The sequence below is a fragment of the Hypomesus transpacificus genome, chromosome 20 (genome assembly GCF_021917145.1).
Source record: "Hypomesus transpacificus isolate Combined female chromosome 20, fHypTra1, whole genome shotgun sequence".
NCBI classification, from domain to species: domain Eukaryota; kingdom Metazoa; phylum Chordata; class Actinopteri; order Osmeriformes; family Osmeridae; genus Hypomesus; species Hypomesus transpacificus.
In genome coordinates, this window is record NC_061079.1 from 2,117,531 (window position 1) to 2,144,036 (window position 26,506).

Below are 26,506 nucleotides of genomic sequence, written 5' to 3' on the forward strand. Positions count from 1 at the left end.
AGTAGTTCCTGCAGGATAACAAGGTAACGCTTGAGTAATTAGTGAGGAGTTAACGTGTTTTTCACTTTAAAATAATGGTCCACATCACAAGTAATTCCTGCAGGATGACAAGGTAACGCTTGAGTAATTAGTGAGGAGTTATACTGGTTTTCACGAGTAACAGGCCTATAATAAGTCTAATTTTATATTTGACACATACGGTACAGGCATACATTTCTGTGAGGCACTAGTGATATTCTAACAAACAGTGTAATCTGGAAGATGTGGTTGTGCGCTTATCGCAACATAAATGTAGGATGCAAATTGTTTTTTAAAAGAGAACATCAATGTTTATATTCATATCCTAAAGAGAAGTCCTCATCAGGCGGCTACTGTAACATAAAGGTAGGTCTTTGGAGTCTGAGACATTGAACTGACACTCAAGAGCTCATAATAGTAAACTAATCCAAACATGAGAGTGTCAGCATCACTTCCTAATTATAATTTTTAACAAATTATCATTATTTATATTATACCATGTTTAAGTTTGAAATAAACAGAGAACATTTGTCCATCCTTTGGTAAGAGTAGGCAAAATCTCAACATGTAGTTAACGTATTTGGGGGGATATGATATTCATAAACTGGTTTCCATCAAAGAACCCATTTGAGGCACAAGCTTCTGAAAAGTTATGACCATGTTATGAGTAAAACAACCAAATTGTTCACTTTTTAGACATGTTACTTGGTTGGTACTTTGGTTATTCTTTGTTAATTGGTCATTGTTCACAAGTAGTTCTCAAGAGGATACATTTATTTAGTAATAAGCAAATACCTACCAAGGAACTACCTTTGTTGTAAATTAGCTATTACTTACTGCTTAGCTAATCTTGGTTCCATATTAGTTAATAGTATAAAATTTGGTGTTAATGTAGAACTACCTATTACTTCCTGCATAGCTACTTGTTAACAACGGACCACCTAAACATTTAAAACTGAAAGCATGCAGCCAGGCTCTCCACCTTTATTACTCAGAGATAGAGAGAGAGAGAGAAAATTACGGTAGCCCTGAAGTGCAAAACACACCCCCTAATATGAATATACAACCCCCAAATGAAAACACTCCCCCCCAATACGAGTCAGCTCCCCCCAAATTGGTTGACTTGTTCACCTCCCCCCAATACAAAAACACACTCCCCCACGGGCATCATCTCGCATTTTTTTTTTTTTTTTTTTTTTTTTTTTAGCCCCTGACTCCTAGCCTGACGTTGTCATACTCATAATTCTAGTCAGAATATGAGTCTGAAAACTCTCCGTTGGGCTGTGACTATGGGGCGTGTGTCAACCGAGCTCGTAAAACAAATGCCTCTTCGCTCAATTGGATAGACCTGCAACCAATCAGAGCAACGTAATATGTTGTTTGTTGAAAACGAATTCAACCCAAGCGCTCTTTGGTGAAATTGTTGATTACGTTACTGTTGATCATCTGTCCATCATCGTATAAAGCAATGCCCAGATCCTGGTTTTCTATAGTTGTCCCCAATACGAGACCCTACAGACCCAACTTCCCGACCACATGTTTTTGTGGGCGGGACGAAGTTGGGCTGGCAGCCAGGCTACCTGACTCCTGTTGTATTGTCATAAAAAAAAGAAAGTTGACTTAGCCTACTGTCAAAGTTCGTCAGGCCACTGAGATATGAAAGGGCACCCACGGCGAGCTTGGGAAGTTGAGTGTTGAGTATTTTTTTGGGGGGGGAGGGGGGCACCATCGTAACGTTTTTTAGCCTGAACTTTCAATTCAGGCAATTAAATATATCTTTTGTTCTGCCTGTTTTGTGCAGAGGCAAGTATGTGGCGGTAGGCTACATAACAGGTGTAGGAAAACCCGGAGAAATACTGGTGATGAAAGTGTAACCGAAAATGAAAAGATTAAAATAATTGTGTTGTTTATAAATATTTAACTGGACAAAAATAAATTCTGTTTGGTTCATATATTTTCAATACATCTTTATGCAATGAGCTACTCTTTTTGTCTTTGTCTTAATCATTTGCATATTTTCATACAAAAGGAGCTTTACACACTTATAAGAGCTGAAGATTTGGTGACACATACATTTGATGTTGTCTTGGTTTTGGGTGTTTAAAATGGTCATTTACATTTGAAAGGATTGTAAATCTAGTTCTTCAAGAAAATTGTAGCAAACTGTAATCAACTTTAATCAAATAAAACGAAATTTCCCAACAAAAAGGGGTTTTGTGTGCTTCCGGTCGGGCGAGTGTTGATCGGGACTTCGATAGTGCGGCTACACAATCACTACTGCGCAGACTCTGGCTCCAAGATGGCAGCACTCGTATCCGGGATATTTTGTCTTCATTTTCGTACAGTGGGAGGAAGCGGAGTTGTTGCACATTGAATAAAACCAAAACGAGCAAAATAGCTTTAAATTAGCTTTCCATGGTGTGATTTAGAAATAAATTAAATACCCATATCTAGGAAAAGTCAGGGTCCTGAAATTTAATCCAGTGCGACAATACCATTTTTTTCTTTTAGTGTTCAATCACAAATGTTCTATGATAATCAGGGCTCTCAAGTCTCACAAATTTGCTGTGAGACTCATGCATTGCAACCATTTCTCACGCTGTCACACAACACCTTGTATTTCTCACACTGAGAAGTAAGGGATAACTTGTCCAGCTACAATTAATGGACGAGGCGCAGGCATACAGAGGGAAGTTTTCAGACAAGTTGATAGCTGTCTGCTTATCAGAAACACCACCCCCGGTGCAGGTGCAAGCAATGTCATGGCGAGCCGGGAGTTGTGCGCCCAGGTGTGAGAAAAACCTCCTTGTGCCCAACAACAATGCCACTACATCTGCGTTATCTCTTTTGTTGACTTAGAACAATCTGGAAAGTAGAGCCCGTAATCTGTACTGTTCCTGGAACTTAACTGACACTGTGAACCAACCACACTCTCTGAGCAACAGGTGTTATTTCATGCACCGCATCAGTCCTGTGTTGAGTGACACCCACTGTGACATCACAGCAGGAAGCGGTCACTAATAGACCCTCTTCTTCTTCTCCATCATCTCTAATGGCTGCTGTGTCAACAACCAATCACCACAACAGCATATCTTTTTCTTGTATCAACAACCAATCAGGCCAGCAGCACGCCACCCTACACGCCCTGAACAGGAAACATTTCACAAGCAGAGATTTTCTCTCTCTCAGACACACACACTCACTCTCACTTTCTGTTACAGTCAGTCAGTCTCACTCACTCATTCACTTTCTCACTCACTCATTCCCTTACTGACCCACTCACTCAATTACTCACTCAGTCAAGAATTCACACCTCACTCACTAATTTCCTCATTCATTCAAACACTTACTGATTTACTCACTTGCTCACACTCACTAATTAACTCAGTATTTCACTCATTCACACACTCACTAATTCACTTGGTCACACACTCACTAACTCACTAGCACTCACTAATTAATTCACTAATTTATTCATTAATTCACAGACTCGCTCGCTCACTCATTCACTCCCCTGAGCCCTGGTTTTAAGGTTATGAGTAACCCCGCTCTAAAAATGAGAGTATCATACACACCCACGCACATACACACCCTCAGGTAGTGTAGCACCTCCGGTTGCGTCTGATCTACCCGTTCCATCTGTGATGCCACTTAGTAAGACAAACACGCCTAACCAGGCGCACTGATTGGATTGCCATTTAACATTAAGAATCTGTCCACTCGGTCCCTTCTTTTTCCGCTGACAAAGGAGAATACCGCCCCCCCACCACCTTCCAGAGTCTCTCCCCCAACCCCCCCCCAGGCTTGCCTGCTCCAGCCCCATCCCTCACAGTATCCACCACCCCACCCCCACCCATGGGGGTATATATTAAGGTGAGGCCCACTGATCTACCTCAACCTACCCTGCTCTCCAGCATCTCTACCAGACCTACCTGATCCTCCACCATCTCCTCCTCACCTCGTCCTCCACAGGTAACACCTACGGCCCTAGGGCCTCACCAGACTTCAACACCGCCAGGGACCTGAGACCTGGAGGTTTACAGCTCAGACTAGATGTCATGTTAGTAGTAGACCCCGGTCTGTTCCTTTGACTACTTGAAAGTATGTTGTTGTAAAGCTTTACAGTAGAGGTTATCCGTGTGTTGATGGGGGCAGACAGACAGGACACCTCTGTGCGTAAGTTACTCGTAGGCAGTCAAAGAGAAGGTGGATCTGGGTTTGGTCTTGGGTTGATGAGTGACTGTTGGGAGAACAGTCTAGACTCCACAACCGCAGGAGGTAAAGATGGTTTACACTGTAGCTCACTGTAATTCTCATGCTGTCACTGGTAACATGCAATGTGTGTGTGTTTGTGTGTGTGCGAGTGTATTTAGTGTGTCCATGTGATGTACTGCAATGTGTTTTGTGTATTTGTATGTGTCTCTGCATGTCTGCCTAATAATCTAATGTATGTGTGTGTGTGTGTGTGTGTGTGTGTGTGTGTCAGCTCTCCGCCACCATGGCCCTCTGGTTCCAAGCTGTGTCTGTGCTGGTGCTGCTGGCTGTGTGCCCCCCCAGCTCTCAGGCTGCAACGTCCCCTCAGCACCTGTGTGGATCCCACCTGGTGGATGCCCTCTACCTGGTCTGTGGAGAGAAGGGATTCTTCTACAACCCCAAGAGAGATGTGGACCCCCTCCTAGGTGTGCAATCTAGCTCCTTCTAGCTACTGTACCGCTCCATTCTTTCTCTGCTCCTCCTCTCCTCTCGTCTAACCCAACCACTCTCCCCTCCCTTCTGCTCTCCTCTCGTCTAACCCCACCACTTTCCCCTCTGCTCTCCTCTCCCTTCTACTTTCCTCTCCTTTCTTCTCCCTCCCCCCTTCTCTCCTCCCACCCCCCATTTCACCTTTCATATCCTCTCCTCTCGCTCCCCCCTCCTCTCTTCTCCCTCTTCCATTTCACCTCACCACCCTCCTCTCCTCTGCTTTCTTCTCCCTCCCCCCTCCGTCTCTCCTCTCCCCTCCTCTTCTCCTCTCCCCTCTCTCTTCTCCCCCCTCTTCTCCTCTCCCTCCCCCCTCCACCTCTCCCTCCCGTCTCTCCCCCCCCCCCTCCAGGATTCCTTTCCCCCAAGGCAGCAGAGGGAGAGAACGAGGTGGCAGAGTTTGCCTTCAAGGACCAGATGGAGATGATGGTGAAGAGAGGTATCGTGGAGCAGTGCTGCCACAAACCCTGCAACATCTTCGATCTGCAGAATTACTGCAACTGAGGCCTGGCTGTGTGACACTGAGTCTAACCCTGCTGTCTCCAGATCCTGGCCTTCCTCTCCCCAGATCTCCCAGTCTCCAGACATGTGAGATAATCTGCTCTCAGTGCACATGGGAACCGAACATGCTGAGACGCGTTATATTTTTCTTAGAAAATAAAGTTCTATGAAATGAATGAGGTGTCTGCCTTTATATTTTGCTGAGATTAGTGTGGACTGTTATTTGCACGTAGACTATAGATATATATTTATTATAATTTAGACATTGGCAAACGATTAAGGTGAGCTTGATTTGATACACCCAGTGCTATGAAACGTGTAATTTATATAACTAAAACGTCTAGCATGGAAAGTAGATGGACGTATTTGTTTCAGATGTAACTGACAGGGTTGTTATTGTCACCATTGCGAAAAGGGAAGTCTGAGAGTAAATTAGAGGAACCAATGATATTAGACCTCGCAAGTGAGTTGGTTTCCCCGCTTTGTAGAAGATAACGAAAAACCTGTCCGACGGAAATCGACATCCCTTTTTTATTATGCTACTAGTCCAGGTGGAGTGACGAGTGTCCACAAGGTGTCCCGCTTTATTTCTACAGTCAGCTTGTCCTGAAATAGTGCTACATTCAACCTTACAATAAGCTTTAGATAATGGTTTGTCTAACTGACGAATGTTTCTTCTTGGAGCAAATTGACCACACGCCAACATTTGGTCGGTTAAAGGTTAAAGGAATAATTATATATTATTCGGGAAGCAAATTGAAAACGAGTGCTCCTGTCGTCAGTCTGCGCCGTTAGGGGCGGGACCGACACACCTGTGTAGCCGGGGGCAGGTGCAGTGTTTACAGGCACGCCTCGCTCCCTAAACTCTATCAAAACCACAGGGGTTCCGCTAAACGTATCATCAATTCTGAGACACCGCCGCTCGGTAGTAGGTCTAGTCTGCAAAGAGAGGAACCATTTTACATCTATATATTGATATACAAGGAGATTGTAAACTAGTTAATGTCAAGTTAATTTGTCGTAAACGGTTGGATAAGAATTCAACACAATGCAATATGTTAATTTACCAGAAGATGCATGCAGAAACGGTAAGTTAATGACACCACTGCAAGTGTAATTTATTTACTGTATTATCAGTATTGTTCGTACAAGATTATATTAGATACAAATGTAGTGTCATGGTTTATAACAGCATTTGTTACCTTCAAATGCTTATTGGTGACCAGGATTGTGCGTGGATGGGGAAGTGATTTGTATTCGTCTCGTCCTTTTCACGTAAAGAAAATTAACACAGTTCTCTGAATATCTATGAATAAGGAACTGAAACAGTCAGTTTACAGAGTATGGATAGAGTGTTTGTCGCTTGAGCAGAATCTACAACTTAAGCAAACAGTCTCGGATTTCAAAATTACTGACCGGGGTGTTTGAGGACGCCCATGTTGACAATGTTAACATCATGGGATTTTCTGTTAAGAACTGAATGCAGGGCTACTTCCCTGAGACTAGTCGCCGATAGCTTATCTAGAATGACGTAAATAAGATCGTACGATATCTATTGAATCCTGATTATACATTCATATTTAGAATATTGATTAAATATGAATATTTTATACTCAAATCGTATTGTTAAGGTCCATTACTTGTGATTTTAGATCATATGAAAACCTCAAGCCATAATTCTAACAAACGTTAGAATTAACAAATTCTAACAAACGTTGCCTACTGTACATTATTAAAACAGAAAACAATCTAAATAACATCAACACAAAATTAATCATTTGAATATCCGTGGCTGTGGTTTCATCCAGATACCACAAAGTCACCTCACCTCGGTCTGACCTGAACATTCCACCTGCATGTTCATGGCTGTTATGACATCACCGTGTGACCTGATGCACCGATAGTGCCCCGGAATCAGTTCCATCTACCTGTGGAATGTTGATGATGTCTGAAACATAATTCAGCATAATCAGAGAATGTCAATGCTTTATTATCCCCAGGGATGGATTAACCGATGGGCCTACCGGGCCCAGGCCCAGGGGCCCATGAGCTCAGGGGGCCCATAACCCAGAGCCTCGGCGTATCGTCACTGTCATTAACTTGATGTACTAGGGTATTGATATGATGATATGCACCGTAGCCGGCTTAAGTCATTAATGTCTTAACAGGGCCCCAAAAGTCCTACTGAAATTTAAAATAGCCTAAACATTCACTTTGAAGATGTCACAAGAAAGAAACCTTTATGAAACCTTTCAAGTGAGTGTTTATCCCCTCAGTTTATCTATAGGACTTTAGAGGGCTGAGTACTCCATGCAATATGGGCCCTTCAACTTTGTAGGGAGAAATCCAAAAAGCAAGTGCAAAACAATAGCATTAGAGCTGTGTCTAAGCACCCCCAACACACTATTTATTGAAGATATAATATTGTTAAGCCTATGGTGGTAATTTTTCGAGAAAGAGAGAAGGTTGTGTGGGCTACAAATGTACACTCTAGTCTATGGTTACAACTATCTAAATATTTTTGTAATATAAACGTTGTTTATTTTGTTGATTACTCAAGTACTTTTGCGTTTTTAAACAACAATATCAATATTATTCCTGACAAAAAAAAGAAATTGTTTTGCCAAGAGAATTTTTTTTTTTTTTTTGCGGTGAGGGGGAGGGGGCCTCGACACATCCAGGCCCAGGGGCCCATGGTTTCTTAATCCGTCCATGATTATTCCCCCCCAGGTTCCTCAGTGCATGTGTGGTGTGGCTCTCAGGCTGTGGTGTGTGTGCTGAGTGGAGGAGGAGCCACCGATGGAAATGGCACCTCCCCCCTCCCCAACACCACGGAGACAATCGCCGTGCTGGTCACCACCGGCAACAACAAATGGAGCAACTATAACTTTTGGGTGGGGCTGAGCCTGGCCGTGATGTCGGCCTTTCTGATTGGTGGAAGCGTGTTACTGAAGAAGAAAGCCCTCCTCCGATTGGCTGATACCGGACACACGAGAGCAGGTGGGTAAACCAGGGGTCTGTTCCATTAAGGGCTAAGAAAAGTGTGGTTTAAATGCCAAAACCGATATTAAACTTAACACATCGGTCAGGGTTAAAACGGTCTCTTAAAGGTCAATTCAATTTCGAGGCAGGTTCAAGTAATGTGTGTGCACGCTAGTCTTAGGCAGCCAGCGAAGTTGGAACATATATCAAATTGAAGCACCACAGTGAAAAGCAAAAAAGAAAGAAAAGAGTGCAGTGATGTTCACGGCTAGGTGACCTGTTACTGGAAGTACGTTCTCTTACCATCAGAAGTGACCTGTGACCTTGTCATAGCTTCCTCATCCACCAACTCATCAATGAGATGACATGCCATGATTGAAATAGAACAACACATTGGTTGAGATCCTGTCTTTAGACTTGACTGATAAAAAAAACAAACACCCACCAAATACATCTAAGGTAACTTTTTGGCCATTCTTTAAATAAAGGTTATTGCCACATGGTGTTGAGTCGATTGTAGGCAGGAGACAGATATAACGCAAGAGGTTTTCTTTTAATGGATGTCCATCAGCAAAACAAGATAATAAACAACTTAGGTGTCTTAAAAAAACAAAACAAAATGGAAATAAACTATTACTCATAATATTAGCGGAGCTCAAATCATAATGCCCGGCATAGTGACGACAAGAAAACGGGACAATCCCTGACAAAGGACTAATACAAAACTTACACCTTATATACAGAAACCAGAAACCTAATTCGTAACAGCTGAGGACATGAAACTGTTTGGAGGTGTTTGAGGAATCCTAATACTGGGGAGAGAGAGAGCGCTGTGGTCTGGATTCTCCACTAGGCGTAACAGCTATTAACCAAAACATTCAGCAATAGATTTGTAAACATGGTTTCTTATCGGGAAAATCTGGGATAGGATGAGGATGTAGATACTTCATTTCTGGTAAAGATACGTTTTTGCAATTGTACTGTTTACCGAAGCGAAAAATATACTTATTATATGTATATACTTTAGGGGGGACAATTCCATAACATGTTCTTAAGAGCAATTTTTGATGGGGACACACCAAAAGTAGTTCTGTAACACATTAGACATGGCCTATGTTGTCATGTATATTGGGGGGAATCAATAGTATTTTGCTGAAGATTGTTGGGGTTGTGTACCCCCCGTCCCCCCCAGGATTTCTGCCAATGATTGTTAACCATTAACTGTGTTTATGTAACATGAGCCTAAAGGTTTGATGTCACATTGTATCATTAAACACAAATGTAGGTCTATGTCTGATCATTTATCAGTGTATTTATTATTTATTAAATAGATTTTCTAAGAAATCAATAGGAGCTAGGTTGTTTCTTTTGTTGTTCAAATATCAGTAACAATGAAGTTGTGTTAGTACAGAGAAACTGTGGAGTGATATTTCAGAAGACCTTGTTGCACAGGGTAGGGATGTGAGCAGGTCAGCCAGCCTGCTAATAGCACGTGTGTGAATGTGTGGAAACATGCTAGTGTGTGTGTGTAAGTGTGTGTGGATGCAAATGTGTGTGTGTGTGTGCCCTTGTGCATGGGTGTTGGTGTAGTGTGTGGATGTGTTAACGAGCTACTCTCACTCACCTGTAGCAAGACCTGTAATCAACCTTTCTTTGTCTACCTTCCTTCTCTCTCTCTCTCGCCTCCCTCTCTACAGGTGATGGTGGCCATGGCTATCTGAAGGACTGGCTGTGGTGGGGGGGTCTTCTCACTAGTATGGACTCAAACAAAATGGCCTCCATTAACCCTTAGAAACAGAACATCTTAAAGATGATTACATTATTTTTTTCTGTCCTGGTCACTGATCTGTTTTTCCCTCTGTGTGTACCATAGTGGGTGCCGGCGAGGGGGCCAACTTTGCAGCGTATATGTTTGCTCCTGCTACCGTGGTTACACCACTGGGCGCTGGAAGTGTCCTTATCAGGTACCCATAGTTCTGTCTCTCCTCCCCTCTCCTCTCTTCCTTTTCTCCCCCTCTTCTCCTCTCCATTCCCCTCTTCTCGCCTCTTCCTTTCTCCTTCTTTTCTCCTCTCCATTCTTCTCCTACTCTCATCTCCTATCCATTCCTCTCCTTTCCTCTCCTTTCTTTTTCCTTTCCATTTCATTCCTCCTCTCCATTCCTCTCCCATCCAATCCTCTCCCCCTCTCCTATCTCCCTCCCCTCTCCATTCCTCTCCCCTCCTCCTCTCCCCTCCTCTCCTCTCCATTCTTCTCCTCTCCTGTCCTCTCCTCTCCTCACACTATCCTGCAGGTAATCAGTGTGTGCTGTTCTGGGTGTTCCTCAGTGCAGTTCTGTCCTGCTACCTGCTGGGGGAGACCCTGAATCTGTTGGGGAAGCTGGGCTGTGTGCTCAGCCTGCTGGGCAGCACCCTCATGGTCATCCACGCCCCTGAAGAGGAGGAGATCTCCACTCTGGAGCAGATGACCCACAAGCTACTGGACCCAGGTGAGCTGGTGGACAGGGAGGATGTAGACAAGTACATAGTTAGTCTGGGTAACAGGTAGGCTGGTAGACAGGTAGGATGGTAGACAGGTAGGATGGTAGACAGGTAGGATGGTAGACAGGTTGGATGGCAGACGGGTAGACAGGTAGGATGGCAGATGGGTAGACAGGGAGGATGGCAGACAGGTAGGATGGCAGACAGGTAGGATGGTAGACACGTAGGATGGTAGACAGGTAGGATGGTAGACAGGTTGTATGGCAGGCAGGTAGACAGGTAGGCTGGTAGACAAGTAGGCTAACAGAAGGAATGCATTTCCTGTTTTCTGTCTTTAATTATTATTTGTGTGCTAACTTTTGTTTGAATGATCTGATTGGCTTGCTGTGTGTTTACGTATGAGTGATCTGATTGGTGCTTTCCCAGGGTTCCTGGTGTACGCCAGTGTGCTGCTACTAATCTGCCTGGTGCTCATCTTCTACTTGTCTCCTCGCTATGGGAACAGCAACATCCTGATCTATATCAGCATCTGCTCTCTACTGGGCGCCTTCACTGTCTCCTCTGTGAAGGGACTGGGCTTCGCTATACGCACAGGTAGGGAGGGAGGAGATATGGCGAGAGGGGACGAGGAAGAGGGGAAGGAACTTCTGTGTCTTCTGTAGGATTTGAAAGCCTGTTGTTACTGGGATTGGAATAGACAGAGAGAGGAGGAGAGGATAGATTAATGAATATATGATGTCATACATTTCATACCTCGAGTTTAACATACTGTCTCTCTCTGTCTGTCGGTCCTTTCACCCCCTCCCTCATTCCTCCTCTTCCCTCCTCCTATCACCCTCCCTTATCCCTCAACCTTCCTCCATCCTTTCCACCTCATCCCATCCCATCCCCCTCTCCTCCATTCTCCCCACCCCCCTGCCCCTCCTTCTTTCTCCCCTCCCCCTCCTCCCTCAGTCTTCTTTGACGTCTCCGTAGCAGCCAACCCTCTGACCTGGATCCTGCTGCTGACGCTAGTCTCCTCCATCGTCATCCAGGTCAACTACCTCAACAAGTCCCTGGACTCCTTCAGCACCCTTCTGGTCTACCCCATCTACTATGTGTGCTTCACCTCTGTGGTGCTGCTCACCTCTGTCATCCTCTTCCAAGAGTGGAGCTCCATGTCCGGGGTGGACGTGGTGGGGACACTGGGCGGGTTCCTGGTCATCGTCCTGGGGGTGGCCATGCTGCACCTGTTCAAGGACCTGGGGGTGACCCTAGAGGGGGTGGCCTGGAGGCTGTGTCAGCCGCTGGACAGGGAGGAAGGGGGGGAGGGGATGGGGGAGGTGGGGGAGGCGAGGGTGAAGAGGGGGGAGGATAAACATACGCTGATAGACAACATGGTGGTGGAGAGTTTGCCCCCCATGAGGGAGGATGGGCCTAGGGTCTTCATCATCAGCTAGTTGTCTTAATCCTCTTCATTTTCCCTACCTTCATATTGATAGTCCTTGTCATCATCCAGTGCCGTAGCGTCTTCATTAGCAGCTGATCATATTCCCCATCATCATCAGCAGCAGCTGAGATGACGACGGCGATCCCATTCATGCCACCTTGCTTTCCTCGCCATCTTCATCATCTTTTGATGGTTTCCTCCTTCTTCATCATCAGGAGGCCCCCCTTCATCCCTCTCTGCCCCCAAGCAGTGTGAAGATTGCTCTATAGAGATGCACTTGAACTCATGTAAATATGGCCATAAATAATGTCTTTAAGGGGTTGTTATGTTGCAGTGTTGATGCACAGTAGGCAATGAACAGTAGCTGGTGTACAGTAGCTGGTGTACAGTAGCTGGTGTACAGTAGCTGTAAAGGACTCAGGGTGTTGAAGATCGGCTGGTCTCAAAAGAGAGCAGCAGTGAAGACACCAAGCTGGGAGTGACACTGTCTTCAGATGCAACCACCATGGATCTGACCACTGAGACAACATCTCAGGTCTCAAACACTACAGTTCTAGAACCAGAACGTCCTCTTACTGGAGTTAAAGGATAAACACATTCTGTTTTAGAACTGCTTTGGACCGTCCTGGCTGGTGTGTAAGAACCATGCATGGATGCAGAAAGTTTTCAGGACCAAGAGGTTCAGGGTCGGACTTGGGTCAATTTTAGTGATCAGTTCCAGCCAGCCAGAGTAATTCAGGATCCGTTGATCTGTGTGTAACTGGGCTTTTCAGGGTGTTATGTGTTGGTTTGAAGTGACCCTAGTTCCTGGCAGTGTTCTTTGATAGTAACCGACCCGAGCGTAATCAGGATTCTTCACAGGGAGGCTGACCGCAGAGGTTCCTGACATGCTGATGACGGAGGTCTATGAAGCTGCAGGATGACGAGGCTGCAGACCTCTGTCTATGAGGTGTGGTGGTTCACCAGTAGTTCCTCCTGAATATGTTTTCAACATTGCGTCCCAGATGTTGTGTTGACCTGTTGAGGTCATTGGTTATAGTCACCTGACAGTCACCATGAGTCGTAGAGAAGATACTTCAGTATGATTAGAGAATGGGTGAACATCTGTAGAACTCACCATTACTAGGCCCTACATAGACCTCATAGGTGTAAAGCTGTGTGCTGAAGGCAATGTCTATGATGTCACAGATGGTACTGTACCTGGTCTATGATGTCACTGATTGTACTGTACCTGGTCTGTGATGTCATGTATTATACTGTAACTGGTCTATGATGTCGCAGTTGATACTGCAGGCCCTTGTCTATGATATAAAATAGCTATGGAAGACTGGCCTCGCCTGCATTGGTTTTTGAAAGAGCTGGTATTATCCACACTTATCAACAAGAAGAGCTAGGTGTATTTATTTGATATGTCTGTGATGAGAACACGCATGTCATATTACTCTGTTGGTCATTAAAACACTCTGGCTTGATCTGAAGTGCATTATGGTTGTTTATGGGCTGTGTGAGCAGAATTTCAGCTTCAGGAGACTTGCACAGTGTTGTTACATGCTGATACACGCCTGTAGATCCTCTCTGTCTGCAGCATGTCTATTCGAGTGATCTGTCAACTATCCCTAGTCATCTATCCACTATCAATACCATTCAAGTTTAATAAACATACATTGCATTCAACCATGATACAAACAAGGATATTAATGTGTGTGTGCATGCAAGAACATTTGACTGTATGTGCCTAGTCAGTAAATCTTCCAACAACCAAACCGGTTCTGGCGGTTCTCCTCAGGGAATGTTCAGCGTGGAACCCTCCTCTAGACGGATCCTGTTCCTAACAACATGCAGGTGTCGGGTATCCTTGGCTGGGCTTCAAGACTGCTCCATACTTCCTCTGACAATTGTAGTGGGCTGGAGGTAAATGATTCACAACTTGAGATGTCCCAGGGGTGGATTTCTTCAGTAGTGTGTAGAAAGCCCCAATCCCTGGGGATCCTGTTGGAGGGTGTACCTAAGAACGTCAGAAAAAAGGAGTGAAGGAGGTAGGGGAGCAAGCATGACCTCAGAGGAGAAGTTGCTAAGCGTCCGTGCACCAGAGGATGTTAGTCTAAACACGGAGGAGGCTCTTCATGTTAGCATGACCTCACCTTAACACACACCTGGATACACACCTTAACACACACTTGGATACAAACACATGGATACACACCTTTACACACACCTGGATACACACCTTAACGCACACCTAATCACACACCTGGAAATATATCTTGAAACACACCTCAACACAAAATTGTATACACCTGGATACACACCGTAACACACATCTTGACACTCACCTTGACACACACACCTGAATACACAAGGGGTGGAACTGCTCTTGATTAATTTTAAAAGAATTTGGAGGAAAATTCATACATTCTCAACAGGCACAGACAGTTATCCCCTGAAAGCTACACCACACTGCTGCTATGTCCTCAGACTTGTTGGGACCTGTGTTGCTGTGTCACCTGGACCCAGCCTAGCTGAGATATTCCAGTACTGTGCAGTATACATTTATGAGTTCCATGTCTGTTTCTGTGCTTCATTGGCCAAGCACTTTATGATATCCTTTCAGGATTAATAAATAAACTTTCTTCGAATTGAAATATTAACCTGTGAGGACAAAATGGTAAACACACCGGAAATAAGGCTTTAGAATTCTTCCATGCTACTGCCTTATACATTTTGATTCTCTGCCTTATATTTTTTCATGAGAAACATATGTCCATCAATCAACCGCTTGATTGTTCAATAACAACTCAACTATCTTTTCAGGAAGCTTACAGCTTCCTGTCTACACGTGATGTCGGCCTCTGTCTGCAGTACCCGCCAAGACCACCAGGTAGAAGCAGAGCCCAAATCACTGAGTTCATGATAGAGTGAGAGTGAAAGATGGACGTCAGGAGGAGTAACAAGTATAAAGTACATGAGTGTGTTCACCTACAAATTTATAGTATCCTGGATGGACTGTTGTATTGATATGATTACAGGATTTCTGCTAAACACATGACAGTCTGTACACATACACAGGTTGCTTCACACAGCCACACTGACCATATTAGGGTGTTCCTCTTCCTGGCATTAATTCATTATGCAGCTCACTAATCCCTCCCCCACAGTCGTGATCAGCCACTTCCACCCGGCTCCTGATTGGTCATCCACCTCTCTAATCCCTAATCCTGTCAATGGGATTGGCTACGCTGCCACTCAACGCCAGACACAATCTTACACACCGATGTAATATGTTTAGCCACCATCGCACACATGCACACACATACACACACATACATACAGTACATACAAACACACACACATACACAAAAGCAGAAAAAAACATGCCAGAGAAAGAACTGGAATTTATGCAAACTCACACATATACACACATTGACAAACACACACACACACACACCTCCCACAGCCCTCTCTAAATCATGACAGAAACATGTTATTAAAGCTGGCAGAAATCAGAGGATGAAAAGCTGAGAGATGCCCTCCTTTCATCCCTCCATCCATCCATCCCTCCTTCCTTTCATCCATCTCTCCCTCCTTCCCTTCATCCTTCCCTCCTCCTTCATAAGTCTCCTGTTATTTTGTTCCTGCTTGGATGTGTTGTTGTCCTAATTACTGTGATCACTCATCGTCCAGGACTTCTCTCTCACTCTGTCTCCCTCTCCTCCCTCTCCTCTATCTCCATCCTCTTTCTGTCTCTTAACCCTTTCTCTTTCAATCCCTCCCTCCCCCCTCCCTCCCATATCATCTCCCTATTCTTTCTGTCTCTCAACTCCCTCCCTCCCACCCACAGCTGAGAGCTAGTGAGGATGATGTTCTGAAGCTCATCTTCACCTGAGCTCTCACAGCTCCACCACTCTGCTACAGTGGCTGTGAGGGGCCAAACCAGAACACCACAGTAGTAAAACATGAATACCAGGGGCCAGTTGCATAAAAATATACTTAATCTTAGACTTAAATGCAACTTTAAGTCCGACTTGCCATAGACACTTCAATTTACCTGTTGCATAAAGCTTTACGATCAGCGACTAACATAAGACTGACTTAAATAGCCTGTTGCACTTTACATTATGGGTAAAATAAGACACTTCGCGAAAAAAGAAAAGATGGCGGACAAAACAGCGACACGGCGAAAGATTGATAGCCTACATTTAAACCTGATGAAAACCTATATCTGTTGAAGGAATACAATAATGAAAAAGTTGTCTTATAAACAAATAGTGCACGCGTAATTAAGCTTCTTAATTTAACCCCAACGCTAATTACATTTATCAACAACTCCAACGCAGATCTGCTCACTCGTTTAATAAAATGACATTTTATTCTGCGGAAAAGCAGAACCCAGTCAACATTTTCTGCAGTTACAAATAACACACTTAATTCCTTTTGTAATAAATTATACTAATATAATGACATAGCCTACTAACAGATCATTGCAACTCAGCCCTTACCGCAAGGTTTAGCCAGGGGGAGAGGTGGCTAACTTTTTTACCTTAAATGAAGTCAGTCTGACTATTTATGAAACAGACAGGCTTAGTTAGACTAGTCTAACCTGACCATTTAAGACAGTCTAAGGCTAAGACTAGTCTTCAATTAAGTTAATGCAACTGGCCCCAGAAATCAATGTGCCATTAAAATCCAATCAGAATTAGAAGAGTGATTTCACCTGACTAGAACCTACTGCACTGTACTCCATTCTACTGCACTGTACTCCACTCTACTGCACTGTACTCCATTTAGGTTAGATTAGTTTATAGGGTTGTAACAGGTTTTTTTTTTTTTTTTTTTTGTGTATTAGGGTTAGTATAGCGTACTATTTATTGTTATCTGTAATTTAGGAAGTTTTAGTGTTAGGGTTAGTATAGTCGTTTATTTATTGCTATCTGTATATTTAGGAAGTTCACTTATCTAAGCTCAGCATAGATGTAAATTTGTTCTGTGTACTTATATGTTATGTTATGCCAAGTGCTTGCGTTGTCTTGTCTTAAGAATTTCAGTGCCCAGTCTAACCTTGTGTTGCTCTGTGCACCTGACAAATAAAAGACTTGAACTTGAACTTGAACTTGAACTTGAACTAGAACTAGTTCACACTTTCCCATGTGCTGATGATATGACTTAGTGAAATTATATTAGCTGTCATTTTATGCCAGGGCCCAAAAACGGTGAAACGTGGGTTTATCTGATATAGTTAATTGGGGGGCCAATTAAGCTTTTATTTAAAATCAATCTGATCACTTTGCACAATAATTGAGTAACAATGTAACTCAACATCACAACAACTGATCAGCAAACTTTGCAAACACAAGATGTCACTGCCAATACTTTTGGCCAAGACTGTACACACAACTGCATATTCGCGTGTTTCTTTTTTGTTATCCATAGCAATGCCACCCACTCAAAGTTTGTGTGAGTGGAGAGGAGATAGTGACAACAAGGACTTAAAGGAGAATGAGAGAATGACAAAATGAGAGCCAGCAGAACGAGGCACTTTGCTGTCCTTCTACATAAGCATATCAGCATTGTACCCCTCACACAGCTTGGGGGTACCTACACATCTGTTAGACCTGGTAATTCAGCACGCACGCACGCACTCACCACCATACATACATACATACTCACCACACACAGACACACACATCATACACACGTGTTTGTGTGCATGCATGTGTTTGAGTTTGTTTAAGTTAGTGTTCAGTGTGTATGCGTGTGTGTAAGAGTGTGTGAGTTTGTATGTGTGCATATGTTTGTGTGTTCGTGAGAATGTATAAGTGTGTGAGAGAAAATACATTTGCAAGTGTGTGTGTATATGTGTGTAAATGAAAATGGGTGGAGTGTATGTGTGAGTTTGTGTATATGCTTGTGTGTGTAAGTGTGAGGTCTGCATGAGTGTGCATGAGTGTGTGAGTGTTTCTGTGAGACTGTGTGTGCCCGAGTGCGTGTTGTGTGTGTATGTGAATCTGTATATGTGTGTTGTATGTGTGTGTGTGTGGGGGTAGGAGTGGAATATGTAAGCCTCTTTGACTGTCTTTAATAAACTGACAAGAAGGTACTCTTGGTGTGGTGGGAGGGGGCGTGTCTGGAGGGAGACCTGGGTTCGATCCCCACACTGGCTTCTCACAGGAAACCATGACAACCGAGGAGGACATTTCTGGTTCTGAACTCAAACTTCTATCTCAGCGGTTAGCAATATCTAATCTCTCCCCTCCCACTCCTCCTCTCCTCCCTTCCCTTCCCCCTCTCCTCACCTCGCTCCCTCCCACCCTCTCCTCCTTCCTCCCCTTCCCCCTCCTCTCCTCCTCACCTCCCTCCATCCCTTCCCCCTCCTCTCCTCATCACCTCCCTCCCCCCTCCTCCCTCCTCCCCTCCCCCCCTTTCCTCCCTTCTCCCTCCTCTTCCCCTCTCTCCTCTTCTCCCTTCTCTCTCAGTGTTTCATCTGTCATTGTGGTGTTCTGTCTGCCTCCTCGCCCCCAGGATGATAAGGCTGTGTGAGAGAGAGGGAGAGAGAGAGAGAGAGAGAGAGAGAGAGGGAGGGAGGGAGGGAGAGAGGGAGAGAGGGAGAGAGAGAGAGAGAGGGAGGGAGATAGAGAGAGAGAGAGGGAGGGAGGGAGGGAGGGAGGGAGGGAGGGAGGGAGGGAGGGAGGGAGGGAGGGAGGGAGGGAGGGAGGGAGGGAGGGAGGGAGGGAGGGAGGGAGGGAGAGAGAGAGAGAGGGAGGGAGGCCGCCACTTAACCACTGACCAGGGCCTTGTAGAGAGCTGCTCTGATCTGTGTGTGGGAGAGAGTGTGTGTGTGTGTGTGTGTGTGTGAAAGAGAGAGTGTGTGGGCATAAGAAAGTTTGTGAAATATGGAAATGCCCATTGAGGGCCTCATTTATCAAGCCGTTTGTGCCTGTTTCCAGGTGTTAATTGTTCGCAAAGACTTAACGATGCTGGCTATTTACAAACAGGGCACACTTGGCATAATTCGCAGATTGCCTGCCACATGAGCGAGAACAAGTTGCGCTTTCAATATGCGTTCATGGGGAAAGTGGGAAGGTTGTGGGGAAAGTGGGAGGGTCGTGGGGAAAGTGGGAGTTACATTACATTTAGTCATTTAGCAGACGCTCTTGTCCAGAGCGACTTACAGTAAGTACAGGGACATTCCCCCCAAGGCAAGTAGGGTGAAGTGCCTTGCGCAAGGACACAATGTAATTTTGGCACGCCAGAGAATCGATGCAGCAACCTTCTGATTACTAGCCCGACTCCCTCACCGCTCAGCCATCTGGAGTTCCACTCAAAAAGGTGGGAGGATCCGCGTAAAGTGCGCCTAATTATATATTCCACGGTATTTACAAAGACTGCCAGTAAGAGTGTGCCTCTATTCTGCAGGGGAAATTCTCCGCCTCTTAAAAGCAGGTCTTAACCAGGAGCGCATTTTCCTGTGTGTACGAATGTACCTTATTCAATGGCAGCAGTGAACCAAGGCATAGGCCAATTTTTTTCCAAGGGTGTGGATGTTCCTCATGTTTGTATGCTTCATGTTTTGGTTACCTGCAATGTTTTTAGGGCTATCGCGTTGTTTATGATCATTATCCTATGCACTTTTGTAAAGCCTCTGCTAAATGAATACATGTAGGCTAAATGTAAATGTTCTGCCCCTGTAATATGTTCAGGTTTGCTCTTACTTCATTGCGTTTTCTTTTTCCCGTAGGAAGATCCATGATAGAAATATGCGAGCCCATTGTTCTTTTAGAGGCGCGCAAATTACGTTTGAGGGCGGATGAGGATGCATGGCGGGCGCTATTACCAAACTCGCAAATACAGACGCAGCGTATACTGCGCCATTGTTAGTAAATGAGGCATTGAATTTCTTTTCTGGTTGGCAGCGTGGCTTCAGGTTAGTCTACATTGCTGCTCAAACTGGGACAACTAAGGATGTTCCCAGATGGAGATTCACCCCAAACTCACAGAGCAGCACACCAGCTCTCTCTCTCTCTTTCCACTCCTCCCTCTGTCTCTCTGACACAAGAGCTCTCCACAAAGTTTTAATGAGCGAACAGTGCAGCCTAATGAGCCTGGACCTCCTAATTAGGGCCTTCCTGGCTAATTGCTACTTCCTTTGTGTGTGTCTGTCTCTCCCCTCCCTCGCTGACAGGGGGTAATGAGTTGTTACACCGTATGATGTCCCTGGATCGCATAGTGGAGGAACAGAAGGTCCTATATGCTCTGAAGCGTGAGCATTATGACAGTTTTTATTTTAGTTTAGACTAGTAAAACATCAAGAGTGAAGGATGAAAATAAATAAATAAGAGAGAAAGAGATGAAGAGTCATGAAATGACTTTTTCAAGAGAAAGTCAGAGATATGGAAATGTGAGTTTTTCCTTTGAATAGATTTTCCCTCTTTTCTTCATTTCCTGGTTCTTGTCCTTCTATATACTCCCTGCCTTCTTCTTCTTCTTTCTCTTCACCTCTCTTTTCCTTTTCTCCTCTGAGTTCTCTTCTTCACTCCTCTTCCCCTCGCCTCTCTTCCCCTCCATTCCTCTCCCATCACCTCTCTTCTCCCTCCTCTCACCTCTCTTTTCCTCCCTCACCCATTTTCTCCTCCCTCAACTCACCTCAGGGTCATGTCCTCAATCACTCTGTAGAGACATGAGGGCTGATCCATAAATTGAGACGCAGTTCCGCAGAGCTTTAATGTGTAAGATCACAAATGTGACTGTTATTGTTCTGGTGTAGAGTGCAGTATGCTGGGAGCACAGCTTTTAAACAAAGCAGTCAGTGTTCAAGTATGTAATGTGTAGTCTTTCTCTTGCTCTTCTCCTGTATATCTTTAAGTCTGCAGACCGGGCCAAACAACCATTCACATGTCCACAAGGATGTGTTTAGAAAAGTCTAAAGTTTATTCAGAACAGAGTGCTGTTATTTACCCCCCCCCCCCCACATACATATGACTCACCCACCCCTCACACATCTTCCCACTGTCACTTTCTTTCTGGGGCCAGACCTCTACATAGAGTCAGACAAACAGGCAGGTAGACAAACAGACAGGTGAACAGATAGACAGACAGGCAGACAGGTGGGCAGACAGACAGGTGGGTAGACAGTAGTGTTGCTTTCGTCAACGAAAATTATGACTAAATATCTTTGTCAACAAACCTTTATTACGTGACGAAAACGAGACGTGATGCAACGTAAAATCTGGTCATGTGAGGATGACTATTATCAAATGTATAATGTGATATTGTTGACGAATAAAAACGAGACTAAATGTGGTTTACAAAATAAAAACAATGCTAAAATGTCTCATTTTCGTTGACCTAACATCATACCTTTATTTTGTCTCGTTTAGTCAAGTTATTATTATTAGCCAACTCATGAGGCGGTGGTTAATGTGTCTCATTTTAACGTTAGTTTAAACGTAAGCCACTTGAGCTGAAAACGACTGAGACTGTGTGTGTGTATATTTGTTTGTGAGAGTTTAAAGTGGGTTAACATGTGTGACTAGTGTGTGTACTGTGTGTGTGTGTGTGTGTGTGTATGTATTTGTTTGTGTGAGAGTGTAAAGTGGGTTCTTAGTTCCTACCTGACTGACTGACTAAGCTAGCCTGACGTTGTCATACTCATAATTCTAGTCAGAATATGAGTCTGAGAACTCTCCGTTGGGCTTTGACTACAGGGCATGTTTCAAACGAGCCTGGAAAACAAATGCCTCTTCGCTCAATTGGATAGATCTACAACCAATCAGAGCAACAGAGTGAGAGAGAGAGTCAGATGGCTGAGTGGTGAGGGAGTCGGGCTAGTAATCAGAAGGTTGCCGGATCGATTCCCCGCCGTGTCAAATGACGTTGTGTCCTTGGGCAAGACACTTCACCCTACTTGCCTCGGGGCATGTCCCTGTACTTACTGTAAGTCGCTCTGGATAAGAGCGTCTGCTAAATGACTAAATGTAAATGTAAATGTAAACAGAGTATGTGACGTATGTTAAGCACCGCATAGTTGTTGTCAACAGAACTAAACTACAAGCAGACTTGAAGTATGCTTGAAGAATGAATACAAACGATTTTTGCCGGTGTTGTAAAATTAATTTAAGGGTAGGGAGAGTACTTGTTCACACGGTCAACCTTTTTGAGCGAAACAATAAAGGGCAATGCATATACGAACAAGTTCTCCGTTTAGGATTACAACTCCATCGGGGCCAGCTGATAAATTAAACTTTTACCGAATCCCGTAGGAAGGACGGCAAAAACATATTTTCCATTGACAAATGCCTTGATTGCGTCTCTCTGTTCCTCTTTCAAAATTAATGAGCTGTCGATGTCTTCTAAAACAGACTCGATGGCAGAATCATAACATCCCAGATCTCCAGCGGTAGCCATGTTTGTTCAAAACAAATTCAACTTAAACGCTCTTTTGTGACGTGGGTGATTACGTTACTGTTGATCATATGTCCATCATCCTATAAAGCCATCATTGGTCCGCCCAGATTCTGGTTTTCTGTAGTTGGTCCCCAATACGAGACCCTCCAGACCCAACTTCCCGACCAAATCTTTTTGGGGGCGGGGAGAAGTTGGGCTGGCAGCCAGGCTATGACTAAGCATCCCTTGTCGGCCAAATACTGTAGCTAGTTTTGTCATTCACATAGCAATCACACTGAACTGAATTTGGAAACAACAACATGACTTTGAATACCTTATTCTAGACCAATACATACATTTAAACAAATGGTATTGGAATTAACACGCCTCCTGAGACTATTACTTAGACTACTTCCGTTTTGATTAGAACTAGACTAAGTGTCGTCAGTTTTCATCGACTAAAACTAGACGAAAATGTCATCGGTTTTCGTTGACGAAAACTACACGAAAATAGTCATGGATAATTCTGGCTCAAATAAGATTTAAATGCTCAGACTTTTAGTCGACTGAAACGTGACTAGACTAAAAAGAGTATGAACGTGTCTAAAACTAATAAAAACTAAAATGACAGCTTGACACAAAGACTAGACTAAAACTAAAACAGGCTGCCAAAAACAACACTAGTAGACAGACAGACAGACAGGTAGGCAGACAGACAGACAGTCAGACAGGCAGGTGGGTAGAGCAGGTGGGGAGTTCTCTCTGTCATCCTAAAAATTTTACCAAACATCAGCAGAGGAAGAGTCCAGGTTATAAAGGGACATTTCTAAACAAATCCAATTCAACCTGGTTTAAACAAAGCTGTAAAGTTTGAACCACACCAACATGACATCTCTGAGCATGTCTCATTCACAGAGCCATATCTTACAAACGTCATCTTGTAGAAAGTATAAAACATGATTTCAGTTTTGTGACACAAGGAGTCTTTAAAATTCAGAAATGTTAGGTTCCAACCCTGTTCCTTATAGACCTCGCTGTGTGTCCAGTTTAGGAGGGTTATTGTGCTTTGAAAAAATCTTTATTGCAAAAACAAACAACTCTGAATCCTGCATGCTGCAAAATGACTCACGGAAAAACCATCAAGGGTCAATCCTGTTTCAGTTCAGTCAATTCAGAAAGTAAGTTCCAATCTAAAAGGAAAATAATATGAGGTGAGAATAGGAACATGACTTTGAAAGCTTGAAAAATATGAATTGAAATGCTGTTATGTTGTAAGAAACCATTTGCAAGCGTGTCAAATACATTTGCAGGCTTGTAACTTGCGGGTGTATTTCTGTGTGATGGATAGGATGACCCAGGTAGCTTTAGTTGCAGATGTTGTAGAATCTAATGGGTCAAGGGTGGAAGGTCCCGCCCCCAATTTCACTGTTCAAAATCTGTCTCCCATTTCAGACTTTTAAAACGTTCACAATGTGACACTGGCTGAACGTCTAGTTGTTGTAACTAAACAGAAACACGTTTTGAATACCCGTAAGTTAATTTGGAATACATGTGTAATCAAATGAAGCTTACAAACATTTAAATTATGTTCACGTGGAAAGGTACAAGCTCAAACCATTTTTACATTTGGTTACATTTTTTTTTACAAATGGCTTCTTTTGACATAAAGGCTTTTCAATTGTGTCTTTCATGCTTTCAGAGTTCTGTCTCTCTTCTCACCTCATGAAATACAGTTTCTTTGTATTTAATAAAACGCAAAATAATTCAAAACTACTTTTCAAACTATAAGAACTGTCTCAGTTTGAACTGAACTGAAAGCTTAGTGACCAGAGCACATGTGGGTGGTCCTGTTCATGATCCCTCATCATCTCTCTCCAGAGCCAGGAGACCCAATCAGTCCTCATCAGCTTCCCTGTCAGCAAGCTGAACCCATGTAAACATCAGCTTGTTTACTTGTAAACAACAAATGAACTGTAACCAGTTGATGGGGGTGACGCTCACAGAAAGACAGGCCGACAGGTGAGGGGGGTTGGGGTAACTTGGCTACGTGGGGTAATAAAGGGTGGGGGTTGGGATTAGAAATGCTTGATTGTTAGAACATTAGCATAAGGCAGACAACATTAAGTTGATTCTAGAAGACAGAGAGACTGAGGTGAAGACACACGGGCCTGCCATAGTGCAAATACACTAGCATACCCTCTGGGTGGCGGACAGGGAAGAAGGGAGGAGGCATGGGAGGAATCATGGGAGAAAGAAGGAAGGAAGAAAGGAGGAAGCATGGGATGACGAAGGGAGGAAGAAAGGAGGAAGCATGGGAGGAAGCATGTGAGGAAGAAGGAAGGAAGGAGGGCGGAAGCATGGGAGGAAGCATGTATGAAGCATAGGAGGAATCATGTGAGGAAGACGGAAGGAAGCATGTGATGAAGCATGCGAGGAAGAAGGGAGTAAGCGTGGGAGGAAGAAGGGAGGAAGCAAGGGAGGAAGAAGGGTGTTTACACAACAGGTGAACTCCTCTCTAAGGGTCTTGGTTATTGCAGCAGAGGAGGGTGAGAAAACTGTATCTCTAGAAAAGACATGTTGATGCTTTTTGTTGTCCTCAATGAATCCAGCCAACCAGTCAGCCAGCCAGATAGCCAGTCCGTCAGTCATTCAGTCAGTCAATTATATTAGACAGTAATATAGCTAGTCAGGCAGTCAGTCAGATAACCAGCCAGTCAGATAACTGTCAGTCTGTCAGTCCACCCATTTGGCAGTTAGTTCAGTGAGGTGAGCAGGATGCCAGAGTGCAACACTTATAAACCTTTTTTTCTATCTTATATTAAACCCCCCCCCCCCCCCCCCCCCGCGACCCTCCATCCCTTCCCAGGTCGGAGCGGCTCCTGGTGGGTGCAGTCACATGCCTGAGGAGGCCAGGCCCATGCCGCCCCCCTGGCCCATGCAGGGCAGAGTCTGGGGGCCCTTGGGGAAGTCGTGAGCCAGGACACGCCCATTCTCCCCTCCGGCCCCTCCCCCTCCGGTGGCTCCGCCACCTGTCATCCTGCTGAGGGTGGAGCTTAGCATGGCGGCATCGATGATCTCCTGGAGGAGAGGAGAAGGGAGGACGAGAAGAGAGGGTAGGAGAAGGTAGGAGAAGGGAGGAGAGGTGAGGAAAAGGGAGGTGGAGAGGGAAGGAGAAAAGAGGATAAAGGAGGACGAGAGGAGAGGACGAGAGGAGAAGGGAAGAGAAGGGAGGACGAGAGAGGGGAGGACGAGAGGAGAGGGAGGAGTGAGGGGAGGAGAGAAGAGGGGAGGAGAGAAGAGGAGAAGGGAGGAGAGGTGAGGAGAAGGGAGGAGGACAGCAGAGGAGAAGGGTGGAAATGAGGACCGGATAGAGGAGGAGAGGATAGGGGAGGAGATGGAAGGGGGAGCAAAGAGGAGAAAGGAGGAGGAGAGGGGAGGAGTAAGGAGGAGAAAGGAGAGGAAAGGAGAAAGTAGTAGAGAAGAGGAAAGGAAAGGTGATGAGAGGATTAAGATTAATTCATCCTTATCTCATTATAAAGTTATGGTTATGAGGCCATATAAAAGTAAAGACAAATTTATATTCAATTTTGTTATTATCCTGAATCCATGACGAATTATCTCACTGTCTTTCCCTGTCTATTCTCCGTCTCTATCTACATATCTGCCCTCTTTCTTTCTCTCTCTCTCGTTCCCGTCCTCCACTCTCTCTCTCTCGTTCACGTCCTGTGCTCTTCTCAGTTTAACATAATGAAAGCCTGTAGGGCTGAAAGCAGAGCTAATGATTTGCATGGCTCCTCTCTGTGCTGCATACACCCTCAGTGTTCATAAATCATTCAAACTTCTCACTTCAATAGCTGCTCAACCCTGCTCTCTCTTTTTCTCTCTCTCTCTCTCTCTCTCTCTCTCTCTCTCTCTCTCTCTCTCTCTCTCTCTCTCTCTCTCTCTCTCTCTCTCTGTCTCTCACACATCCCCCTCTCTCTC

At 44.5% G+C, this 26,506-nt stretch overlaps 3 protein-coding genes and 1 long non-coding RNA gene across 5 annotated transcripts in view; 2 read left to right on the forward strand and 2 right to left on the reverse strand.

The window, feature by feature from the left end:
• The first annotated feature begins 3,909 nt into the window (after positions 1 to 3,909).
• Positions 3,910 to 5,435, forward strand: LOC124482753 (insulin-like). The gene is made up of 3 exons (XM_047043250.1): positions 3,910 to 3,990; positions 4,505 to 4,697; positions 5,111 to 5,435. The coding sequence occupies exons 2-3, from the start codon at positions 4,517 to 4,519 to the stop codon at positions 5,260 to 5,262; spliced, it is 333 nt and encodes a 110-aa protein (XP_046899206.1). The 5' UTR covers positions 3,910 to 3,990; positions 4,505 to 4,516; the 3' UTR covers positions 5,263 to 5,435.
• Positions 5,436 to 6,094: 659 nt separating this feature from the next.
• Positions 6,095 to 13,620, forward strand: nipal4 (NIPA like domain containing 4). The gene is made up of 7 exons (XM_047043196.1): positions 6,095 to 6,347; positions 7,990 to 8,259; positions 9,939 to 9,995; positions 10,115 to 10,205; positions 10,567 to 10,727; positions 11,146 to 11,313; positions 11,674 to 13,620. The coding sequence occupies exons 1-7, from the start codon at positions 6,308 to 6,310 to the stop codon at positions 12,156 to 12,158; spliced, it is 1,272 nt and encodes a 423-aa protein (XP_046899152.1). The 5' UTR covers positions 6,095 to 6,307; the 3' UTR covers positions 12,159 to 13,620.
• On the reverse strand, positions 13,192 to 14,690 carry LOC124482717. Its single transcript, XR_006957761.1, has 2 exons — positions 14,482 to 14,690; positions 13,192 to 14,153 (listed from the first exon to the last, which is right to left on the reverse strand). It is a non-coding gene; the product is annotated as an uncharacterized LOC124482717 (long non-coding RNA).
• Positions 14,691 to 25,350: 10,660 nt separating this feature from the next.
• The window catches only part of gria1b (glutamate receptor, ionotropic, AMPA 1b), a 52,794-nt gene continuing 51,638 nt past the window's right edge, over positions 25,351 to 26,506 (reverse strand). For both annotated transcript variants that reach the window (XM_047043331.1, XM_047043332.1), the window contains exon 17: positions 25,351 to 25,603. In XM_047043331.1, the coding sequence (XP_046899287.1) occupies positions 25,418 to 25,603 (186 nt within the window). In that variant the 3' untranslated portion in view covers positions 25,351 to 25,417. The remainder of the gene's footprint in view (positions 25,604 to 26,506) is intronic.